Source organism: Actinia tenebrosa, unplaced genomic scaffold (assembly GCF_029948245.1).
Source record: "Actinia tenebrosa isolate PJP-AT-01 unplaced genomic scaffold, QUT_ActTen_1.0 PGA_scaffold5__44_contigs__length_20552954, whole genome shotgun sequence".
NCBI lineage: Eukaryota > Metazoa > Cnidaria > Anthozoa > Actiniaria > Actiniidae > Actinia > Actinia tenebrosa.
The window spans coordinates 11,959,136-11,980,847 of NW_028292582.1; the positions used below are offsets into that span (position 1 = coordinate 11,959,136).

Here is a 21,712-nt window from a genome sequence, read left to right on the forward strand (position 1 = left end):
AAAATGACGCGCGTATAATGACATTATTGCTAATGAATCGCTCACTGTAAAGATTCCTAGAGTAAAAGAACGATAAACGAGACATGTATAATGTTATGTAGTGAAACCTCAAGAGCGGTCAGTATGGTAAAGATAGGTCTGTCCTGCTCAAACAATGATCTTGCTGTTGTATAGAAAGCACTGTAACCAAGACGTTCAACCACTGCCTTTACTGCGGTTCTGCAAAGGACATATCAAAGTGGTTAAAAAAATCTGTCGTGTCGTTAATCACGCAATGATTTAGAGTGGGCTAATAAGTTGCAGCTGCGCATGTGCGTAGCCATGACATAACCCTGAGAGATTATTGTAAGTCTTACCGTTCAGAGTGAGTAATAGCAGCATCAAAAACGACAAGAAACTGAGACAAGGATGTTTGGTAGGCGGGGTTGATTTCGGACATCACACGTGTCACGTCAAACATGACAGCAGCTCGACGAGCGATTGGTCGATAGCCTTCACGTGACTGTAAGATGGAATTCTCTATACCTCGACAACGCATTTGGCTAAAAAAATAATAAAACCAAGTAACCATCATCACTACGAGAACATCAATAATTCAGTGTAACTTGATACTCGAAAGAGATGCCAACCTTTCTAGCGTTTCATCGTATAATCGTTTGATAGAAGCCAGTTTTTTGGTAGCAGCAAGATTATACAACAAACGATGTCCACTACCAAGACACGACAAAATATTCTCTTCAGCAGCGTGTAGACCCTCCATTAAAGACACCATTTCCTGCAACACACACGACAATCATGTTTTAATGAAATGTTCAGGGGTTACAGTGTAATGACTTAATAATCTCACCGTGATGACTTGTGTTCTAGTCTCCTGCATTCTTGGTTTCTCAAGCCTAAAGAATCGATCAAGAAACATTTCTTCCAGGCCGTCACGTGACTGGACGAATTCCACGACATTGACGTAGGCTGACAGGCCTGGTGGCACAGCCTCAGCTGGTGACGTAGTTGCGAAAACCAACCTACAATCGAAGTTTTAAAAGAATTAAGAAAAATATACAATCGAAGCAAATTTTATCCATGATCAATACCTGAATCCTGGCTGACACTCGATTTCATGTTCACCGATCTGACAAGAGAAGAGAAAACGTGTATATAGTATATATAAATATCAACACAGTCCCTCCTCTTCTGGATGTTAAAGGAACAGGGGCTTGCTAGCCATGGTTGGAAATACTGGGTGGGATATGATTGGTGTGTTATGTCATGGGATGTAGGGGATGTAGGTAGGACGAGGGATTTAGGTACGTACCATAAGTTTGAACGGTGAAACAGAAGTTAAAAACCTGTATCTACTTCTCAAGATATGATAGAATCTGCTATCAGTCACAAGACTGTTCACATCAACGTCTGTTATCAGCAGGGTGGTGCCCTCCATTAGCGATGTTTCTAAGTGACCACGCAACTCCTGTTACAAACAATACCAGTCAGTCATATCCTGATTATTATTTAACAATCTATGGTATTAGGGAATAAGGCATGTACCTTATACTTGACGGTGGATGCCTGACCCAGCATGGTATTGACCCATGTGATAGCAATCCTCTGAGGATCACACAGTAATGGCCACGTGTCAGATGACTCTTCTTGAGATACGATGCACATGTTATCCAAGGACAAAGGATCTGTTGGGAGATTCATATTCTCCCATTTCTTCAAGGTAATCTAATGAATAAACACACCAGGTTATCTTAATCAATCAGTCAGTCAGTCAAGTCAAGTCAATCAGTTAGTGTCAATGACCTCGTACCTTTCCTTTCAGTAACTCTGCCAATGTCAACCGAGAGAAAAGATGTCTCATTTGGATATTCATGCCGTTCTCTCGACATACCTGCATGAAGTATTTACCCATACGTTTTCTACAAGGCAAGGAATAAACTGAATAAGACTATGATGATATATTAGCTAACTAACGACAGTGAGCAGATTCAAATAGTACCTTTGATCGATTACCATTGCACCACAGTAAGTAAGGAAAGCTGCAGCAGCAATGCAGTTGGCCAGCAGTATCTCTGGTGATGAATACTCCTGGACGTAGGCTTTCCATTCTTTTTCGATGTGTTTTAGGCTGGTTAATAAGATAATAAAATCTAAGTATGCTAGTTTGAATATCATCCCATGTATGGATGGATAGCACTGTTTACCTGTGCAGTAGGTCAGTAGCTTCTTTCAGCCTCTCACTGCACGATTTCACGTCATTCTCAAGATTATGTTTGATCACCACAGCATCATCAAACTCTTCTTGTAATTGTTTTACATCCTGCTGTAATCCTGGCAAGTCTGCTTCGGTTAGTTCTTCTTCAGGCTCAGGTTCGGCTTCCTACATGCATTATAAACATTACAGTATTGTCAAAAGAGCCATTACAAAAGTCATTAATATCTTTATTGTTATCATCACCATCATCATCATCATCATCGTCAAAGGTATCATTATCATCATCACTGATACCATCACCATCACCATCACCATCACCACCACCACCACCATCACCACCACCACCACCACCACCACCACCACCACCACCACCACCACCACCACCACCACCACCACCACCACCACCACCACCACCATCACCACCATCACCACCACCATCACCATCACCACCATCACCATCAACAGATTGTGACATTGGTACACTACAGCTACTTACATCTTTTGAAGGCGCAAGTTGTTTCAGTTGTTCCAATTCTGTTCGCTTTTCATCCTCTTCCTTCTCCTTTATCAGTTCCTCCAGATATTCCAAAGCCTTTTTGTATGGTTTATATAAACGAGTATAATCCACCAAAGAGATAATGTACTCTACAAGAACTGCTGCGTCTTCTGATGAATACTTGGCTGCTGCAAGAGTGATGCCTTGTGCTTTGCGCTCTAAAAAAAAAAAGATTCAAACTTGCCGACACTTTCAAGAGGAAATGACCAACAAACAACTAAAAAAATACATTCAAAAGGTTAAAATATAAAAACTTTTTTTTGCGTGAATCAAGATCAAGTCACTGACTGAGGCCCAGTCACTTCCACACCATTTCAGTCAAAACCAATCCAATTCCAGTCACATCCAAGTAACATCCAATTTATCTCAATAACATCTTATAGTCGTAATCTGTAACGATTCACAGAGTCAACTATAGACACATGATGTATACAGTCCTATAAGGAACCTTAGCCACTGACCGGCTTCACAGGTCTTCAACCAGTGCCGCAATCAACAAAAAAAAATTTTGTTTGTGCGAAATTTCGGACTAGAATTACTAGTTATGAATAATAAAATTAAAATCATAGGATAAAAGCTGCAAATTTAGCGAGAAAAAACGCCTACGATCCGTACGATCCAGCCAACCGAAGTCCAGTCCATTCCATTTACGTACGGTTCCGGATTTTCCAAAATAAAAAAACCCTCAAAATTCAAGGATTAAAAGAGGAAAACAAGTTTTAGAAGTTGGTATTGTTTTTACTATACATTAAGATTATCCATGGCCATTCAAAAGCTGAAAATTCAAAAACATTTTTTTTGTGTGTGAATCAAGATCCAGTCACTGACTGAGGTCCAGTCACTTGCAATCCATTTTAGTCTTTCCCATCACTAGGAAGGACTTACCTCCTGGAGTTATGGATGGTCTTCCTGTTGATGGCGATACGGCATAATTACTGGCACTAGCACCAGCTGCAGCAGAACCCAGGTCCCCATCACTAACACCCAGTTCCCCACCACTTGATGTAACCAGGAAGGACTGGACACCAGAAAGGATATCATCGGGAAGACCTTCTTTACGATTCATGTTGTGTAATGACTCCACAAACTTCTGAGAATCATTCATGATTTGCTGGATTGCTTTCCATGAGGCACGATCAACTTTGCCTTCACTTGACACACCTTAATACAGATACAGTTACGCAAAGAAATATGATTGTAATACTGTACTACAAGGATAATATTGGGATCATTACCCTGGATAGCATCCTATCTGTAGATACCAGCTTGATATATATTTATTAGTCGAGTATATATAACAACCTACCATGCAGATTCCCCTGCGAGGAAGATCCTTTTGGTTGTTCCTTCAACCCTCTTCTTCTCATGGTTGCCGAGCTTGCCCTTGACATCTCATCAGAACCTCCTGTGAGAGATTCTCCTCCTTTCCGTTCCCTACTGGATGTAGAATGGAAGCTGCCAGCCCCACCGATACCAGAAGCGAATTCAGGACGTCCAATTAATACCATGGTCATGACCATTACCATGCCTGTCATGGGAGGAGGGCTTTGAAATGCACGAAGACGCTCACACAGAGAACGATCAACTTTGTTTTGCCATCGATTCGCCTAAAAACAATCACAGCAACCCTTTTATTGCAACCTCTGGCGCAAGAACTGACTAAATGGGTAGGAGGAAGGGAGTGATTGATAGCCTTTTTTGTGTCTCTTGGCCTTTCCGAGGTTGCGCGGAAAACTGGTAATGAGTAGAACGCGCACTGAATCATGGGGCTGTTTTTGTGGATGCTATTTGTCTTTTCGCTTAACAAGTTTTATTTTTGAATCGGGTCAAATTTTTTGGGGGTTTTCGGTCTGTTTTTTTTAAGATACTTTTGTAAGCTTTTCATCTTATTGAAAAAATGGCGTCCCCTAAAAGAGCCCCATGATTCAGTGCGCCTCGCTACCTGTTTTCCGCGCCACCTCGGAAAGAACAATAGACTGGCTTACATTTTGTTCTGCTTTCTTCAGTTGTACTCTTGCTTCCTCCAGCGCACCTTCAGCACTAGTTATCTGCTCAATTACTTTAATCCTTCTACTTTTCATTTTAGCATTTTTGATTTTCTCAAACTCCTGGTCCAGTTCATCTTCTTCATCATCGTACAATAGATCATCATCATCATCATCCATCTCGTTATCAATCAGGGCTGTAAAGGCACTTAGTGTACTGCTTCCAATACCTAGCTTGGACTTCAGTTTCTCGAGTGATGTTGCCTTGTGAGTGAGTGCTTTTAGTAAATCGGCTGATTTTTCTTTAGCTACTTCAAGTTTTTGTTTTGTTTCTGAGATAACTTCTTTTATAACGATAGCATCCTTGCGAGTCTGGTCTAGTGTAGATAAAGCACGCCTGCTCAACAAAACAAATAATATCCTGATTACTGAAAACATTAGGAAGATTAAAACGATTGGGTTTCTTATTGATGTCTCAATCTGACTGGCTGACTCAAGTCGACAATGAAACCATACCACAAAGGAAGAACAGTGTTTTGACTCACCCAAGTTTCTGGACTTGTATCTTGGCTTCTCTCCTTTTTTCTTTGAATATATGTCTAAAACAATGTAAGTATTGTATGTACGTCGTTGGACCAACAACTATCTTACCCAGCGATGTTCCATCTGAGGACTGGTGCTTAAGGTTGATTCGTTCAAGGAGGATATTTTTAGAGAGGGGTAGATTTGTATCGATATCAGTTGCACCTGATGCTGGCCTGGTAATCTGGTCAAGTCCTGCCCAAGGAATCTGATGGCACTCTCTTAACACGTGACCATGGATAGTGGAGAGACTGGACACGACCTTTTGTCTGGAAGACCAAAAAATAAACAAGACAACAATTGAGATCACAATATCAAGAAACCCTTTCTAAGAGTCCAGAAGATATCGGAAGGGTAGCCACCCAATCAATCCCCTGGATTTGCCCTTGAAACAGCAAACAGTAAACAGAGCAAGGAATGGAATTCTGCGAAGCACTCTGACCTTGACTGCTCGTCAATTCCTTCCAGTACACTATACTTAGCAAGGTAATGAGAAGCTTCTCCTTCTAAAGCATAACTAGGCCAGTCTTTGATCCAGTTCAATTGACATCCGTACAGTATACCAGGAAACGAACTGGATCCCACACGCAGCAGCTTGTGTGTAGGAGGCAAGCACAAGACCACGTGTAAGTTAGCCTTAACGCGAGTAATGAAGAACTTCATTGGATCTGCTAGAAAACTGGAAAACTTGCGCTTGATGGCTGGCATTAGAGCCTAAAATCATAAACAAATGATCAAAGATGGTTCTACAGTAAATAGACACTTAGTTATAAGAATAATGAGAGAAGACTAGACGTACTTGTAACAAACTTTCAAGCTCATCTTCAGAGAATAACGGCGGGTATTCACCACTGATCAGAAGACTATTGAGTGCATCAAGATATGTGTCATCTTTAAGATCAGGTGCCTGAAATAACGATATTACGATTATAACACAAGATATCATCGTCAAGATGGTATCGATGTCAAGAGATAAGCCATTATTTTAATAGATATATAATAATTATAGTATATTAGGAAATGGATGTTACCGTAAATAAAACAGTTGTCGTCTTGCCATCACACCCTGCTTGTCTGACAGCAGATCTCAGTCCGTCAAGGAACGTATTAGAGTACGAACAATCTACGGGGTGTATATGGTAGTCTAACATGTACAGGGCCAGGCGTGCTAACGAGGCAAGATGTGCTCCTATCGCTCCAACCAGTAATACGTTACCTCTGAATAGAAAAAAACAACAGTATGTTCGTCAATACAAGTGTATAACATAGCACAGTACATAACCTGACTGACCTGTTGTTAGTATTCTATGTACCCTGATCACGTGGTTAGTCATGTGGTAGGACAAGATGATAGCACATTATATAACCTGACTGACCTGTTTTTATAACTTAGTATTCTATGCACCCTGATCACATGGAACATCACGTGATGGGACACCATGATATCCAGTCCTTCGTTGAACTCATCGTTGTATCTTCGTAGGTAGTTTTGAAGACATTGAGACACATCATCAATGCTGTCTATCGCTTGTAAGGTGTTCTGAAACAATAACAACTTGTTACTGTCTGTAGTCACAAAAACCAGCGTCATATATAAATGTACCTTTGGTGTAGATATCCTAGCCTGAGTGACAGATCTTGAGGTATAAGAGGCTGGGTCTAACGCGAAAGTGATGAACAGTGGTGGTGGGGTGCTGACAGGTAACGAAGAGAAGTACTCTTTGATAACTGTCATCATATTTTTGTCGAACCACTTGTTATCAGCTACACGAGATATTCTGTCCTTTATGACTCGGAACATCTCGTGTTGCCATAGAGACACTATGTAATCTTCGTCCGCTCTCATTTCCTCAGAACAGTTCTTGAGACCCTGATAACAATAACCAATGATATCGCATGATTAGATGCGTGACCGTGTGAGCACAGTTTGAACAAGACAGTAACAATACCTGGAAGACTCGAGTAATATCTCGTAAATTAAACTGATAATGAAAGCGTCCAGGGGTGCACGATGGACGTAAGACATCCTGGATTCTCTCCAGGAATGTACACGATGCTTTAACAATCAGTTCATGGAAATCCTGTGGTAGCCCCATTCCTTGGTTCTGTGCCATGTTTGCCTGGTTACAAGGAAACAATCATTAGTTGCCAGCCTAGTATTGGATAGACAGACATGTGGTGTCAGTGATCTTACCTCGAGTACTGAGTTGACGATGGTAAAGAGAGTTTCAGCGCTCAAAGCCGGTAGATAAAATGTTGCAAAATGACGCTGGAAGGAAGAGAAATAAAACGATTACTGTTTTTTTTTTCATTTTTGCAACTATTTTTTCCCCATTTCAAATGTGTAAGATTCTTTTTTGAGCGAGCACATCCATATTTTTGCATGGCAAACACGTTATTTTGAAATGGAACCATTAAGTTTCAAATAAAAGGGTCCATAGTGTGAATAAGAAAGCACTTCACAGATACCTTGAGTCTCTCGGGTATTTGGTTTTGTTCACTTGTATCGCTGGACACACCCATCGCTGCAGTAACGACCACGCTCTCTAACACTCGACGATCAAAAGGCTTTATCGTGTTGAACAATATACCTTGGTCGAGGACTTGACGAAGAAGCTGTCAAGAGTAAAGAACATCGTTAAACAAATGTTTTGACAAAGAGTGTTTGAGCTGGTCAGTTGTTTTACCTCGTTAACGTCCTGTACGCCATATTGGTCTTGTTGCGGGATACCAAGGTCATCAATAAACACGTTCAGTCCCTTGCCTTTCTTTGCGCCATAAACAAAACCTGTTACAAACCGCAGCCAAGGATCATCAACATCATTCTTAACTGTATATAATCAACCCTGAATGATCAGTGAAAACCTACCTTGTCTGTGATGGATGTTATTTTCAACAAATCGTTGAAGATTGACTGCTTTAGACGTTCCAGAGAACACGTAGCGTTTTACGATCTGGTTCTTGTCCTCTGTAACATAGAGCACAGTGTTAGGCAACTACCCTACCTAACCACTACCCTACCTACCCACTATCCTGCCTACCCAACTACCCTACCTAATCAACTACCCTCCCTACCCAACTACCCTACCTACCCACTACTCTACCTACCCACTACCCTACCTACCCACTATCCTGCCTACCCAACTACCCTACCTAATCAACTACCCTCCCTACCCAACTACCCTACCTACCCACTACTCTGCCTTCCCACTACCCTGCCTACCTACTACCCTACCTATCCACTGCCCTACCTAACCACTGCCCTACCTACCCATTACCCTACCTATCCTCTACCCTACCTACCCAATATCCTACCTACCCACTACCTTACCTACCCACTACCTACTGCACGATGTATAATACAGAAGGTATACCTTGTTTGTCAAGAAAATCGTTGATTAGGGATGTCTTGCCACATCCAGTAGGGCCGGTGACCAAGATGTTATTACCTGACGCACTTACTAGCTCCATAAACATTCTTGTGCGCACCTGATAATATCAATATTAGCCAATCAGTATCCATGAACATACATAACTATAAAATTATTTCAACACTCCGCTTACCGTATCGACTGTCTCGACAAATACTTCCCCTAAAAGGTCAGCTGCGTCTAAATAACTTAAGTCTGGTAATCTGAAAATGAAGGACATTAGAAGACACCTCGTAACACACACTGTTCTACACTACTATAGATGTACAACATTACAAGACACCTCGTAACACACACTGTTCTACGCACTGTTAAATATGAACACATACTTAGAATGCCAGGAATCCCATTCGCCTGATTCATCTACATAGTAATCAAAGACAGATATTTCTTGGTCGTAATCTGGTAACCTGTAAGACATCATATACAACAGGTAAGCAAGTGTTGTATGTTTATAACGTCCATCATTGGTTAGAAGAAGACTTACGCAGTTGTGAGAGACAAGAGAATCTCGCTGAATCTTTTACGATCATGTTCATCGAGTAGACTACCAAACGACCAGATAAGCGAGAACAGATAAAGACGTTCAATATGAAGCTCACCACCGATATCTGTGTTACCCTGAAGTATAAACACATTATTCGCATCATTACGTAACCAACACAGTCCCAGACTTCTTGATTCTTGGCTTCAGTCAATCAAAAACTGACCACTGAAAATGTGACTGACGGATCTACTGACCTCAATAAGAGCTTTTAGCATGGCAAGGCACGTGCTGAACAGACCAACCTCACAGATCTTTACACGGGATCTATTAAGGAAACAATATCACCTAGATAAGATACATTAATCTTCATCATAGCACGGGTTTTGCATTACCTTGCTTCAAACTGTACAAACTGTGAGATTGCATCCACGGTCTTGTTGAACGCACGCTGAAGACACTAGAAACAAAGCCGCATATTATTACCTCATTCCTATTATTAACTTAACAGTATTTATCAGTCATTAATAAGAGCACTGCATGACTTACATGGATCTCTTGAGGGGATCTGTTGGCCAACCAAGCTTCGGCCAATGGTCGCCACCCAAGTACACTCTCGTCCATGAACACTATTGCCTGAAACAATGACAGAACACCACGGTTTAGACTACAACATAGTCGATTAAGCAGCGTTACTTATGCTACTTACAGATCGTGATACTGTAGCAGGAGATGCATTGCTAAGATCATCCGTCTCAAAGATTATCTTTAAATGCTCTGATAAGTGCAGTCGTTCTCCATTCAATAGGTTTAGATACTAATAAAAGACCAATGTAAGAGTATTAGTTATTGCCTCTTTAGTTATCTTTATATTGAATGTTAACCTACTCTTTACCTCTCCTTTATCCAACACACTGTTAAGTGTCTCTGCCCACCCATGATGCAATGGGGCATCTAGACATATCCACGTGGTCATCTGAAGGACACTGTGCTCTTTATTGGCTTTCCTCCAATAGGCAGTAAAGATTCCATCTTCAAATTCGCCACTGCTGTTGATACGGCCAAACGTGATAGCAGGGTCTGATACCCCTAGAGGGTAGATCTTCTGTTGCTTGTGGGTGTGTACTGGGGACCCTGTGTTCTTGTGCTTTGTGTTAGAGCATTCTGTAAGAGTATCGATTAAAGCTGATATACACGTAGACTTGCCTGTTCCTGGTGGACCTGCTACGATTATTCCTACAAAAACAAAATCACTACTTTTACTAGGAGCAGACAGATTCCCCCCCACCCCCACCCCCCAGCAATCAAATGGGTTCCGATTGGTTTGAAATGTAAATCATTTTAAAGATACCATTCTTATTGATATGAAAGAATAAGACATGTATTAATGGATAGCACAGGATATCCACACACGAATAAACAATAAATGCATATCAAAGGACAACAATGGTCTCCTACCATGATGTGTCTTGGACAGGTTTCTCAATTGGTTAATCTTGACTATCCACTGATGGTGAGCTACAAGCCCCTTGTCCTTCGTATACTGTAACAATACTCCTTCAAAGTCTTCTAACTCTTTAGTCACGTGATAAGGTGGTGCGGGGGGCCTGGGTAGTCCATAGAATACATCACGGATGATTGAGTTGAATATGTTCATTTCCTTTTAAAAAGAAACACTTTGTAAGCAACATGAAGGCAAGGTTTTCTTATAGATATATATTCAATATGTTCATATGGGGCCTGGGTAGTCCATAGAATACATCACAGATGATTGAGTTGAATATGTTCATTTCCTTTTAAAAAGAAACACTTTATAAGCAACATGAAGGCAAAGTTTTCTTATAGATATATATTCAATATGTTCTTACATCAGGAGTTAGTCTTGGTCCAATACATTCAATCAGTGACTGCACAATGTACGCATGTTCAAGTTTAGCAGCAGAAGTCAATGCTGACGGGGTACCAGGTTTTCTGTCTTTTGGTTGTCCAAATCCCCCACGGTCCTTGGCACCTACAACGTATCATTTAACATGAGATTATAATTACAAATATTAATTCAGTCCCTCCCCTCCCTGGTGACAAAGCCTACAAACCTGGAATGACAGACTGTGTACTTGATGGTCGACCATAATCCATTGGGTTTGTGCTAAGTTTAGCTCCCATAGGCCCTTGCGAAACACGCTTTTGTCCTGCATGATGAATAACGCTGACCAGTGATGACAGACTGAAGTTAAGATGAAGACTTTCTTCTCTGAAACATGACAAATAACTCAATATTACTAAGATGTACATCAGTATTAAGCATTACTTATGTCCTTGTAACTTACAGTTGTTGAGAACAGATATCCGTCACAAGTCTAAGGCGATCCGCGATGACCTTGTGAGACTTAAATCCTTGGCCTGCACAATGAGCCCGCAGCACCAATGAAACATCTGGTACAACCATAGCAACAGAACGGAAAAGCGCTTTCACTTCCGGCGGAAGTTGTCTTCTTTCGCCATTAATGGAAGCAGTTAGGAAAACTGAGAAATTCGGATTGACATTAATCTGCAAAAAAAAAAAAAGCATTAGTTATGACACCTACTCCAGACATCAAGTGTGTTGTACGTGGTCTTACCTCTTTACTATCATCTATGGTACATGTAGATGTTCCTGCACGCATTGCTAACAGTACTGCTTGTATCTCGTACACTAATACAGACACGACCTCTTTGTTAACTTGATGAAATTCGTCCATCAGACCCCAGCATCCTTCCTGTTAACACATAATAAATATATCAACATATATTAAGATAAATACAAGGACATACGAAAAGCCACTTACCTCAGCAAGACCAACGATAATTTTGCCAATACCAGAAGCAGCCATTCTAGGTGAACAACTCAAGGTTACTAGATACCGACCCAGTAAATACGCCAAACCCTTGATGGTCTCTGTCTTGCCTGTATCTGTGGCACCTTGAAGTGCGCCGCCATAGAAATTCCATATAGACTGAAAACACATCAATTTTTCGTTATGTATGTATGTATTACATATTGGTAGTGTATCAGTAAGACTGTATCAATACCTGTGTTAGTGTGAGGAAACATCTCTCGGTAACAGGTGTCAGTACCAGGCCACCTTCATCGCCGTAGAACTCACAGTCATACGGTAGTTGAGCATCTAACATATGAATAACGAAAGGATCCCTAGACAAATCCTTGTCTTCAATCACTGTTGGTTCACTGTTCTCTGATTGGTCCTTGTCCTCTGTTTCTAATGGCAACCCTAAGAAAACGATTCAACAAGATAAGTCACGGTGATTGGCTAAGTTGGACATATCACGTGGCAAAGGAAACTGACCAATAGCTTTGCTGCTTCCTGTTCCATAGAAGCGAATGTTTCTTTTCCACTCAAAGTCCACAACATCTCTTAGTTTACGTCTGCCAAGATCGTCTAAGATATCCCTCAGAAACATCCCTTGCTGTAGTAAAATATAGAAGAGTAAGCACGAATGTTTGTATAAGTCAACTGACACGAACACGTAAGAAATACTAACCGACAAGAGAGTTTCTAATCTGATTTTATGATAGGCAGGCATCTGTCCATCACTGTGTTTCCATGATCCTCGAGCCAGCAGGTTTGGTATTTTAGTTAAACCAGACCAGAATCGTTTGGTAGCATTTGGTAAAGCCTTCCTGTCAATACGGATGTCTGCGATACCCTATACAACATTATGCAAAAGGAGAGTAAGTACTGTCCATACGGATGTCTACGATAGTACTACATGGATAGTTCATATAGGGACAGTTCAAAGCAGGACTTACCGCTTCACATTCTTTTGTCCACACGTACAGAAGGCCAAGCCGACATACTTGCGCGGGATACTAAACAAAGTCAAAAAGACCATACCATGATTAGCTAATTACAAGGTGGGCGAGCTCCCTGTGTTATTATAGTAGTACAAATACCTTTCCTGCCCATTCCTCGATGCTCTGAGACGCATCGATATCATTGATGCATTCCTTGATATCAGAATACAACGAGCCGTGAATACTCTTCAGTAATGCTGACAGCCACACGTCTACACTTGATGTCAAAGGAACCTGAATGAATAAAAATGATGACTAGTCATGTTCCGTTCCATTATACTGTAATACTGGAAGCTTTTATTGTCTAAATAGACCCACTCAAACCTGAAGGGTCACAAGGTTTATGGTTCCATTATACTGTAATACTGGAAGCTTGTATTGTCTAAATAGACCCACTCAAACCTGAAGGGTTGCAAGGGTAAATTATTACCTGAGTCTTAAGTTGAACAGTTTCCCCCAGGTCAGAACTAACAGCAGTAGCAATATTCTGTGGTATTGTACTTCTCCAATCCAAGTCTCGTAGTTCAAGTGATGAATGCATTACACTGGAACGATGTATGATGACATCTGAGTCTTTGATGTTCGCTGCATCAAAAGGCTTCAAAGACCGTCCTTCTTCTTTGGACATACTAAACGAAGCGCTGTCTTCACGAGCCCTTTGTTTCCATTGAGAAACGCTGCTCAGGAATAGATTCTTCTTGGGTGGTGCGGATTCAGGTGCGACTTGGATGAGACTAACATCAGTGACACTAGAGAACAAACACCTGAAAAACACCATTACAAGGTATAAAACAGGGTATCTCTAAAAGGAAATACATTGAGGTGTTGCAACGTACCTGATGTATGGTTTAAGTGAATCTAGATTGTGTGGTTTGCTAAGGATAGCCAACAGCACCGTGTCTGTCACAAAACAAAACCTTGGAAACACCTATCAGGGACAAAAAGGTACCTCTATTATCGTTGTAGAGAGTTGGTATGATAGATAAGGTGCGCACCGCAAAACATTTAGTATTCACTATATTTACTCTCTACCTTTCTCTTCGAGTCCAAGAACCCAACGAGTGACTTGAAGCAAATTTCCAGTTCTTCATGCAAATGTTTTAACATCTGAATCTTCGGTACGTCACCACCTACACAACACTGTAAAGGAAAACGTAAGTTTAAAGCACGATCCACGAAAAACGTAACTTTACCACTGACACTAATATCAACCTTATGGTGTGGGACAGGACGATATAAGTCATTCATAGTTTGCTCATGTTACCTGCAAGACATTCTTCGTTTCGTAGGCTCTCTTCATCATCTTCATGTAACTCTTATCAACCCGCGCGAAGCGGTTATATTCCTGAGGTAACTCCTAGTATTTACATAAAAGTGGTTATTATTGATAATCATAATAAATCATATTGTTAGGGTTAGTAATATTGTATGATTACCTTTGCTGTAGCGCTGTTACTGAACACCTCTTCTAAATGTTTCCAAAGGTCTTGTACTGTTAACCACTGCAAACAGCAACAGATAAAAGGTAAGTTAAAGAAGCTATAATATTATAAACCACTATATACTTCAGTTATGAGGCTGGTGCGCAACTTACTTTTCCCTCTGACAGTGAATTAGAGAAAAGTTGCAACCATCAAATGTGCAAGACGGAGATAGAACACGAAGTTTTTTCTAAGCAGGAAGCTCACTTGGCCACCCATGCTTCTAAAGTATATAGATATCATGTTAACAAGACATGATGTCACGAGTTCTAACCTGTTCGAGTACTTCACTGATTTCCTTCAGCTTCAAGGCCCATGCAGCAGCCTCGTCTCGTAATGGCCCAATATGTCTAGATGTTAACATCATAGCAAGAGTAGCCTGAGCGTCTTCCAGGACATCCAACAGATTCTCTGTATTGCTGTGACTCAGGCATACTAAACCACGGTTTTTGAAGTTCTCAAATGACAACACCTAAAGAATCATGACAAGCGTGCCCTTAATGACTTATGACTGACGATATGTGATGATGATGATGATGATGATGATGATGATGATGATATACGATGTATTAAAATGTTAAACTACCACATTTTTCTGTTATCTAATTATTCTGAAGTCTGATAAAGACAGACATGTAATACTGACACAAGACATGATGATAGTTGAATCTAGGTACAAGAACAGTACCATGATATCATGATATACATAATTATGAGGCTGTTACAAACGTTACCTGTTCTGTCCATTCCTCTTCAATACTTCGCATTTTCAGTTCTAGTTCCAGTTCACGGCTTGCTGAGCGGCAAATATCTTGGATCTCATTCTGATGCCTGCAGTGAATACAAGATAGATTGGTTAGTGTATACTTGTATGTTATCCGTACTGTAGCACCCTACTTTCCCATCTCTCTCAAGGAAAAGTTGAGAATCAGAATGACGAGACGAAGGGAAGGGAAAGACGTTTGTAACTAGACTTACTCCAGAAGACCAATGTCCAGTAAATGAACAAGCTTAAAGATATGAGCCTCAAGTTGGAAGGATGAGCCGGTGACACTCATGACCTGCAGCCAGTGACGATTACGAATCTCCTGGAATGAAGATCACAGTATCAGTGGATCACCACAGCAGATAGCAAAAGCATAATTATAATCTTATTATGAAATAATACCGCTTTATTAGAGTTTATTATATAGTTACGTTAGTACGTGCGTGGTGATTGGTCGAAAACTGTGCGTTATTAGTGAATGGAGTAGTGCTACTAGATCCTGCGACCGTCTTTCTCTTTGCGCGCACTTTCTATTTTGCCAATAGACACCCACCTTGGCATTCAGTTTGTGTAGGATGGGGAAGACATGCAGATATTCTTGTATAGCATCTCTCATTTCTTTATAAGCTTCCCATCCTTGAATACGTGGAGGCAGACGCGTACATTCTTGCCAGTAATGCTCCATCTAAAACAATCACTCGCACTATTAGTAATCTATCTATCTATATAGTATGTTATGTTATGGTACACACCTCTTGGTTGGCAACGATCAAGTCTACTTCAGACCACAGGGTATCTCGAAACCTGCATCACAAACATCAGGTATTAGCACGGCTGATAGCATGGCTGATGTACAGTCACACGTAGCTGTTAACATCCCGGGGATGGGAAGCTTACCTTTGATCAAACGATATATACTGTTGAAACAAACCGTACAGTTGACCAAGAAGTTTAAGTTCCTATCAGAAACACAGAGATAATATTATTTTATTACTTTCTCCTGAAATGTAACACCTGACTTATCACCCCTAGTGTGTGTATAGGGCATGAGATCCACCTGACTCACCACCCCAAGTGTGTGTATAGGACACGAGATCCACCTGACTCACCACCCCTAGTGTGTGTATAGGACATGAGATCCACCTGACTCACCACCCCTAGTGTGTGTATAGGGTATGAGATCCACCTGACTCACCACCCCTAGTGTGTGTATAGGGCATGAGATCCACCTGACTCACCACCCCTAGTGTGTGTATAGGACATGAGATCCACCTGACTCACCACCCCTAGTGTGTGTATAGGACATGAGATCCACCTGACTCACCACCCCTAGTGTGTGTATAGGACATGAGATCCAATATTTCGACAGAATGTCGTAAGGTTGTGAGATTATTTATCCAAGATCGTTCAAATGCATGCGCATCACTTCATGAATTGATAGGAACATCTGAGATAAGTTGCTCGTGATTCAGTGGCCATGTGTATAAGCGTAAAGTGACTACACCCACCTCGCCACTTATCAATAATATGGACACCTGAGATAAGTTGCTCGTGATTCAGTGGCCATGTGTATAAGCGTAAAGTGACTACACCCAACTCACCACTTATCAATATGGACACCTGAGATAAGTTGCGCGTGATTAAGTTGCCTTGTGTATAAGCGTAAAGTGACTACACCCACCTCGCCACTTATCAATATGGACACCTGAGATAAGTTGCGCGTGATTAAGTTGCCTTGTGTATAAGCGTAAAGTGACTACACCCACCTCGCCACTTATCAATATGGACACCTGAGATAAGTTGCGCGTGATTAAGTTGCCTTGTGTATAAGCGTAAAGTGACTACACCCACCTCGCCACTTATCAATATGGACACCTGAGATAAGTTGCGCGTGATTAAGTTGCCATGTGTATAAGCGTAAAGTGACTACACCCACCTCGCCACTTATCAATATGGACACCTGAGATAAGTTGCGCGTGATTAAGTTGCCTTGTGTATAAGCGTAAAGTGACTACACCCATCTCGCTACTTATCAATATGTACACCTGAGATAAGTTGCGCGTGATTCAGTTGCCTTGTGTATAAGCGTAAAGTGACTACACCCACCTCGCCACTTTTCAATATGGACACCTGAGATAAGTTGCGCGCGATTCAGTTGCCATGTGTATAAGCGTAATTAAAGTGACTACACCCACCTCGCCACTTATCAATATGGACACCTGAGATAAGTTGAACGCGATTCAGTGGCCATGTGTATAAGCGTAAAGTGACTACACTCGTCTCGCCACTTATCAATATAGACACCTTTGATAAATTGCGCGCGATTCAGTGGCCATGTGTATAAGCGTAAAGTGACTACACACACCTCGCCACTTATCAATATGGACACCTGTGATAAATTGCGCGCGATTCAGTTGCCTTGTGTCTGAGCCGCGTTAAGTGAGCACACTCACCTCGCCAGTTTTATCCAGTTCTGGGAATGGAGTCGGTATGATACCAAACAATAGTTGTACAGAGTCCAAAGTCTTCCTGTTGGCTTCGTACTGAGTATAACGCTGCTGGAAGTCTTGTAGTCTTATGACTGCTTCAGCTGGTCGAACGCTAGGAATACCAGGCCCTTGACTATCGAAACTGTTACGAAACTGGATCACATTAACCACGAAAGCCTAGAAATAAAAGACAATTGATTATATAGTACAAGCGGTGCTTGTGATTTGATTGTGTTGATAGAGTGCTAGGTGTTATTGCATCATAGAGTAAACTACCTTGACTTCTTTATCTAACTCTTGTTCGAACATATTACGTTTTTTAACCAACAACTCCGTGCGTACCTACAAAGATATAACAAACAAACCATGATTACACGAATCCTTCCAAAAACAACAGCAAAAAAGTGCTCCAAAATTCTAGATCAATACTAACGGCCTCTGCAAGCTCGATCAATTTGGTCCATTCTTCACGGAGATTATCCACCTCTTCCACTTCCTTACGCGGCAGATTCAGCTTGTATTCTCTGCAACAATAAGCATTTACGGCAAGGTCACGGTAAGACATTCTTTTTAATCAATTACAGCATGAGATCACTGCTGGTCCAATCCCAATGTTTGGACACAAAACCCGTCACGACGTAACAGGGTTCGTTACAGTCATAGTCAGAAGACATGTCCATACTAACCTCAGCTTATCATAGATGTTCTCCACAGGCAGGTACACATCATCGATAGTGTTTTCCATGTCTCCTAACTGTTGTAGTAGTTGGAAGGCACTATTTAACTCGTCTAGGGTGGTGACGGGTTTAGACAGTTGCTCATAGATATCATTCCTGTGGGTCACGATTTTGTCCAACTCGATCTTGACAGATAAAATATTGAGTCAATGATGCTTAATTATGAAGAGAAACAAGTAACATTATATAGAAACTAACCTTGGCTTCTTCGTGTAACTGTGTTGAGTAACGTAATTTCCAAGCCACAGCAAATCCATGCAAAGAGTCCTTTATAGGGGAGGTGCTCAGACTAACAGACCCAATAGCAAGCCTATCTGGGATACTTAACACGTCTTCTTCTATTCGCTGCAGGCTCTCCACCTCTTCTTTAAACCTGCTTGTGCCAGGATCGCTCTCCACAAACGAGTGATACAAAGCATGCATGTCATCTTTCCACAGGAAATCATAACGACGAAACTTCAGTAGTTGCCTATCGACTGTTTCTTGTAGACCTGAATACAAAAGTAGTACCATATGTCATTGAAAATAGGGCAAATATCGCATGACTGTAAAATATCTCACGGTACCGTTCCGTGACCGTGACGGTAACGTGTCTCAGCATTTTCATTGGCTTAGCAGTGATTTTCCTTGTTGTGATTGGTTCAAAGGATGTTATCAATTGCGTACCGCGAGGGTATACCCTTTCACATGACTGGATAACGATGCTTGTGTTTATAGTGTCACGGTCTGTAACTACTGAACGAAAAAGTACTTACTGGTAACGACGGTAGACAGCTCCTGTAGTTGGTTTTGTACTTTGTCGTTTTTAGACACCAGGCCATGGAAAGACTCGTTAACATCAGCAGCCCACCACATAATGGCCTTGGACACATCAACTAGATCACTTGCTATCTTATTCACACCATCTTGGATTATATCAAGGGATGGTTCGATCACAATATCAGGAATATTGAACCGTATTTGAACCTGATAAACAACAACACAAAAATACATAAAACGTCGGCACAACATTCTTAGAGTTAGGGTTATAATATGAGTAAACATACCTCAAACTTGAGCAGTTGTTCTCGTTTAGCAGATGGTCCAAGACAAAAAGATACTGCACTGTCTCCAAACTCACTGAGGTCATCATCAAGGTCATCATCAAGGTCTTGAGGACTGGAAATACAAAAAAAACACGTAGTACAACTGAACTTAGTCTGAGTATCAGTGGACATCTTATGGAACCGTACATTGAGAAATACTCTAGCACGTGCTAAATATCAAAGTCAACATCTACACAGAAGCAATAGTTTGCAATTCCCGATAAAATATTGGTACATATATATGCCAACCTTTTGAGTTGACCACCGGACAGTTATGTAGAAAGCTAAACCACGAAATGCTTCAGAATAATTGAGCTACAAACGCGTTTGTCTTCCCTTCTGTGATGCCAAAGAACAAATGAACCACCAGCCGAGGTGGACTGGGTAGCATAACCCCGATTCACGCTTTTCTCGTGCGCAATATAGTGTGAAGTGTAAAGAAAGTTACCAACAATTAGAAAAACGTGCTTAATGGCCTTTAGTTTAGACTTGTGATATTATACCGGAGATGTTTAATGATAATGTACAGCATGTGTACAGCACATCTAAAACCAGGCGCATTCATCTGAAACATTTTTTTAATCTAGAGATTTTTCATAATCTGTTACTCTTCGTTTTAACATGACTTCAATTCCCGCAGTCCTTCGCGCCATTAAAGATGTTAGTTTGTTTAAGCGCCATCTTAAAACCCACCTTTTTAAATCAGCATTTTGATAGTTTTTTAGTATTTATCAATATAAATTTATTTATCTTATTTGTAAATAGTTATATAGTTATATATATTATATTATATTATTATTGTAATGCGCGCATGATCATTGTATGGAACGCGCGCACAATAAGTGATTAAATTATAATAATAATAATAATTATTATTATTATTATTACTTCTTTAGGGATTTTTAAACTCTAAACATATACATCATAATAGCCCTTTGGCTGGGGCTTATAGTAGTCAACACGTATGTTTACTGACCTAGAGCCTTGACAGACTTGTATTCCACTAGTAAGTCTACCCAGAGGTTTAACACAATCGCCAAATACCATGAGAGAAGAGACGATAGATGTTAATACACCATCAAATACCATACTACAGTAATGACCAAAGATATCACCAATAACAGACTCATCTGTTAACCCACTGACAGCAGTGGCTCCACGTGTGAGGGACGCTGAAGATAACATGGTACCAAGTTTACTAAGGCGAGGCGTTGAAGGACCAAGGTTATCCATACCGTAACTAGTGCTGGGTGTTGGGGTAAGGATAGGACTACCTGGAGATGTAATGCGACGCTGTTGGGAGATTGCGACGATCTCCTGGCAATTGAAAAAAGATATATATATCAGTACTTAATAAGAGAACCCTGTCTCGAGGATTTGCAAGTTGCGCATTTTGTATCGGTAAATCCGGGCGGTAAAAATCGACGCCTTGGCACAAAAAACCCACAGAGTTTGATTGTCAATGATGACTTGCGTCAAAAAAAGTCATAATTAAGTAAGCCCACCTGTAGCGCATTCTCCACCTCTTTCACCAGATCATACAACCCCTTGGCTTGTCCTCGAACAGCTTTTCCTTCTACTTCAACAAACTTGTCAACAGTCCAGATCTTTGAATAAGCCAAGTTAGGGTCAAATAAAATAATCTTTTCGATTTTCTTGATCTTCTTTTCTACACCATCTTGTATCACCTGGTTGATGTTATCCACAATATCCCGTAGCCTATCGGTAGCGGAGTGTACTTGGTGTAAGTATGCATCAATGTTCATGCTGTTCCAGTTCAGTGTAGACAGGCCAGGTTGTAGGTAGTGTAGTACTGATTCCATATGAGGAGTTAACAGGCGAGTCAGAGGTGCAGGGACGCTAGAACACACTTGGTAATAGTCTTGCAGGATGAGCTCCAGGGACTGTTTGTATTTCTTGAGACGGGATTCCTGTTTCAAGAATACCCATGCGTTAGATAGAATGGTCTTGTTGCAGGATAATATTATACAAGGTCATGCAAACAAACATGTCACACATTCGCCTGTCGTCTTATTGCAAGATAATATTAT

The 21,712-nt window shown here is 40.9% G+C and overlaps 1 protein-coding gene across 1 annotated transcript in view; it reads right to left on the bottom strand.

Moving 5' to 3' along the window:
* The window catches only part of LOC116295803 (dynein axonemal heavy chain 8), a 32,655-nt gene that overhangs the window by 5,681 nt on the left and 5,262 nt on the right, over nt 1–21,712 (bottom strand). Inside the window, exons 12-76 of the mRNA XM_031703739.2 lie at nt 21,167–21,592; nt 20,638–20,978; nt 19,623–19,734; nt 19,332–19,542; nt 18,775–19,067; nt 18,526–18,701; nt 18,273–18,363; nt 18,116–18,181; nt 17,804–18,016; nt 16,248–16,309; nt 16,103–16,154; nt 15,904–16,035; nt 15,563–15,672; nt 15,319–15,415; nt 14,859–15,056; nt 14,540–14,605; nt 14,368–14,460; nt 14,136–14,243; nt 13,940–14,031; nt 13,534–13,867; nt 13,203–13,337; nt 13,059–13,118; nt 12,791–12,955; nt 12,595–12,715; nt 12,320–12,519; nt 12,076–12,243; nt 11,869–12,006; nt 11,578–11,798; nt 11,344–11,501; nt 11,119–11,261; nt 10,709–10,910; nt 10,146–10,486; nt 9,960–10,067; nt 9,800–9,886; nt 9,646–9,710; nt 9,508–9,577; nt 9,254–9,387; nt 9,096–9,176; nt 8,900–8,969; nt 8,710–8,824; nt 8,205–8,303; nt 8,023–8,123; nt 7,805–7,951; nt 7,530–7,604; nt 7,285–7,455; nt 6,939–7,205; nt 6,712–6,875; nt 6,367–6,553; nt 6,135–6,242; nt 5,778–6,049; nt 5,299–5,604; nt 4,754–5,150; nt 4,075–4,375; nt 3,654–3,929; nt 2,709–2,926; nt 2,202–2,377; nt 1,997–2,125; nt 1,808–1,916; nt 1,543–1,722; nt 1,310–1,465; nt 1,089–1,126; nt 848–1,019; nt 630–775; nt 357–542; nt 108–219 (exon numbers count right to left, since the gene is read on the bottom strand). Of these exons, the coding sequence (XP_031559599.2) occupies nt 108–219; nt 357–542; nt 630–775; nt 848–1,019; nt 1,089–1,126; nt 1,310–1,465; nt 1,543–1,722; nt 1,808–1,916; nt 1,997–2,125; nt 2,202–2,377; nt 2,709–2,926; nt 3,654–3,929; nt 4,075–4,375; nt 4,754–5,150; nt 5,299–5,604; nt 5,778–6,049; nt 6,135–6,242; nt 6,367–6,553; nt 6,712–6,875; nt 6,939–7,205; nt 7,285–7,455; nt 7,530–7,604; nt 7,805–7,951; nt 8,023–8,123; nt 8,205–8,303; nt 8,710–8,824; nt 8,900–8,969; nt 9,096–9,176; nt 9,254–9,387; nt 9,508–9,577; nt 9,646–9,710; nt 9,800–9,886; nt 9,960–10,067; nt 10,146–10,486; nt 10,709–10,910; nt 11,119–11,261; nt 11,344–11,501; nt 11,578–11,798; nt 11,869–12,006; nt 12,076–12,243; nt 12,320–12,519; nt 12,595–12,715; nt 12,791–12,955; nt 13,059–13,118; nt 13,203–13,337; nt 13,534–13,867; nt 13,940–14,031; nt 14,136–14,243; nt 14,368–14,460; nt 14,540–14,605; nt 14,859–15,056; nt 15,319–15,415; nt 15,563–15,672; nt 15,904–16,035; nt 16,103–16,154; nt 16,248–16,309; nt 17,804–18,016; nt 18,116–18,181; nt 18,273–18,363; nt 18,526–18,701; nt 18,775–19,067; nt 19,332–19,542; nt 19,623–19,734; nt 20,638–20,978; nt 21,167–21,592 (10,548 nt within the window). The remainder of the gene's footprint in view (nt 1–107; nt 220–356; nt 543–629; nt 776–847; nt 1,020–1,088; nt 1,127–1,309; nt 1,466–1,542; nt 1,723–1,807; nt 1,917–1,996; nt 2,126–2,201; nt 2,378–2,708; nt 2,927–3,653; nt 3,930–4,074; nt 4,376–4,753; nt 5,151–5,298; nt 5,605–5,777; nt 6,050–6,134; nt 6,243–6,366; nt 6,554–6,711; nt 6,876–6,938; nt 7,206–7,284; nt 7,456–7,529; nt 7,605–7,804; nt 7,952–8,022; nt 8,124–8,204; nt 8,304–8,709; nt 8,825–8,899; nt 8,970–9,095; nt 9,177–9,253; nt 9,388–9,507; nt 9,578–9,645; nt 9,711–9,799; nt 9,887–9,959; nt 10,068–10,145; nt 10,487–10,708; nt 10,911–11,118; nt 11,262–11,343; nt 11,502–11,577; nt 11,799–11,868; nt 12,007–12,075; nt 12,244–12,319; nt 12,520–12,594; nt 12,716–12,790; nt 12,956–13,058; nt 13,119–13,202; nt 13,338–13,533; nt 13,868–13,939; nt 14,032–14,135; nt 14,244–14,367; nt 14,461–14,539; nt 14,606–14,858; nt 15,057–15,318; nt 15,416–15,562; nt 15,673–15,903; nt 16,036–16,102; nt 16,155–16,247; nt 16,310–17,803; nt 18,017–18,115; nt 18,182–18,272; nt 18,364–18,525; nt 18,702–18,774; nt 19,068–19,331; nt 19,543–19,622; nt 19,735–20,637; nt 20,979–21,166; nt 21,593–21,712) is intronic.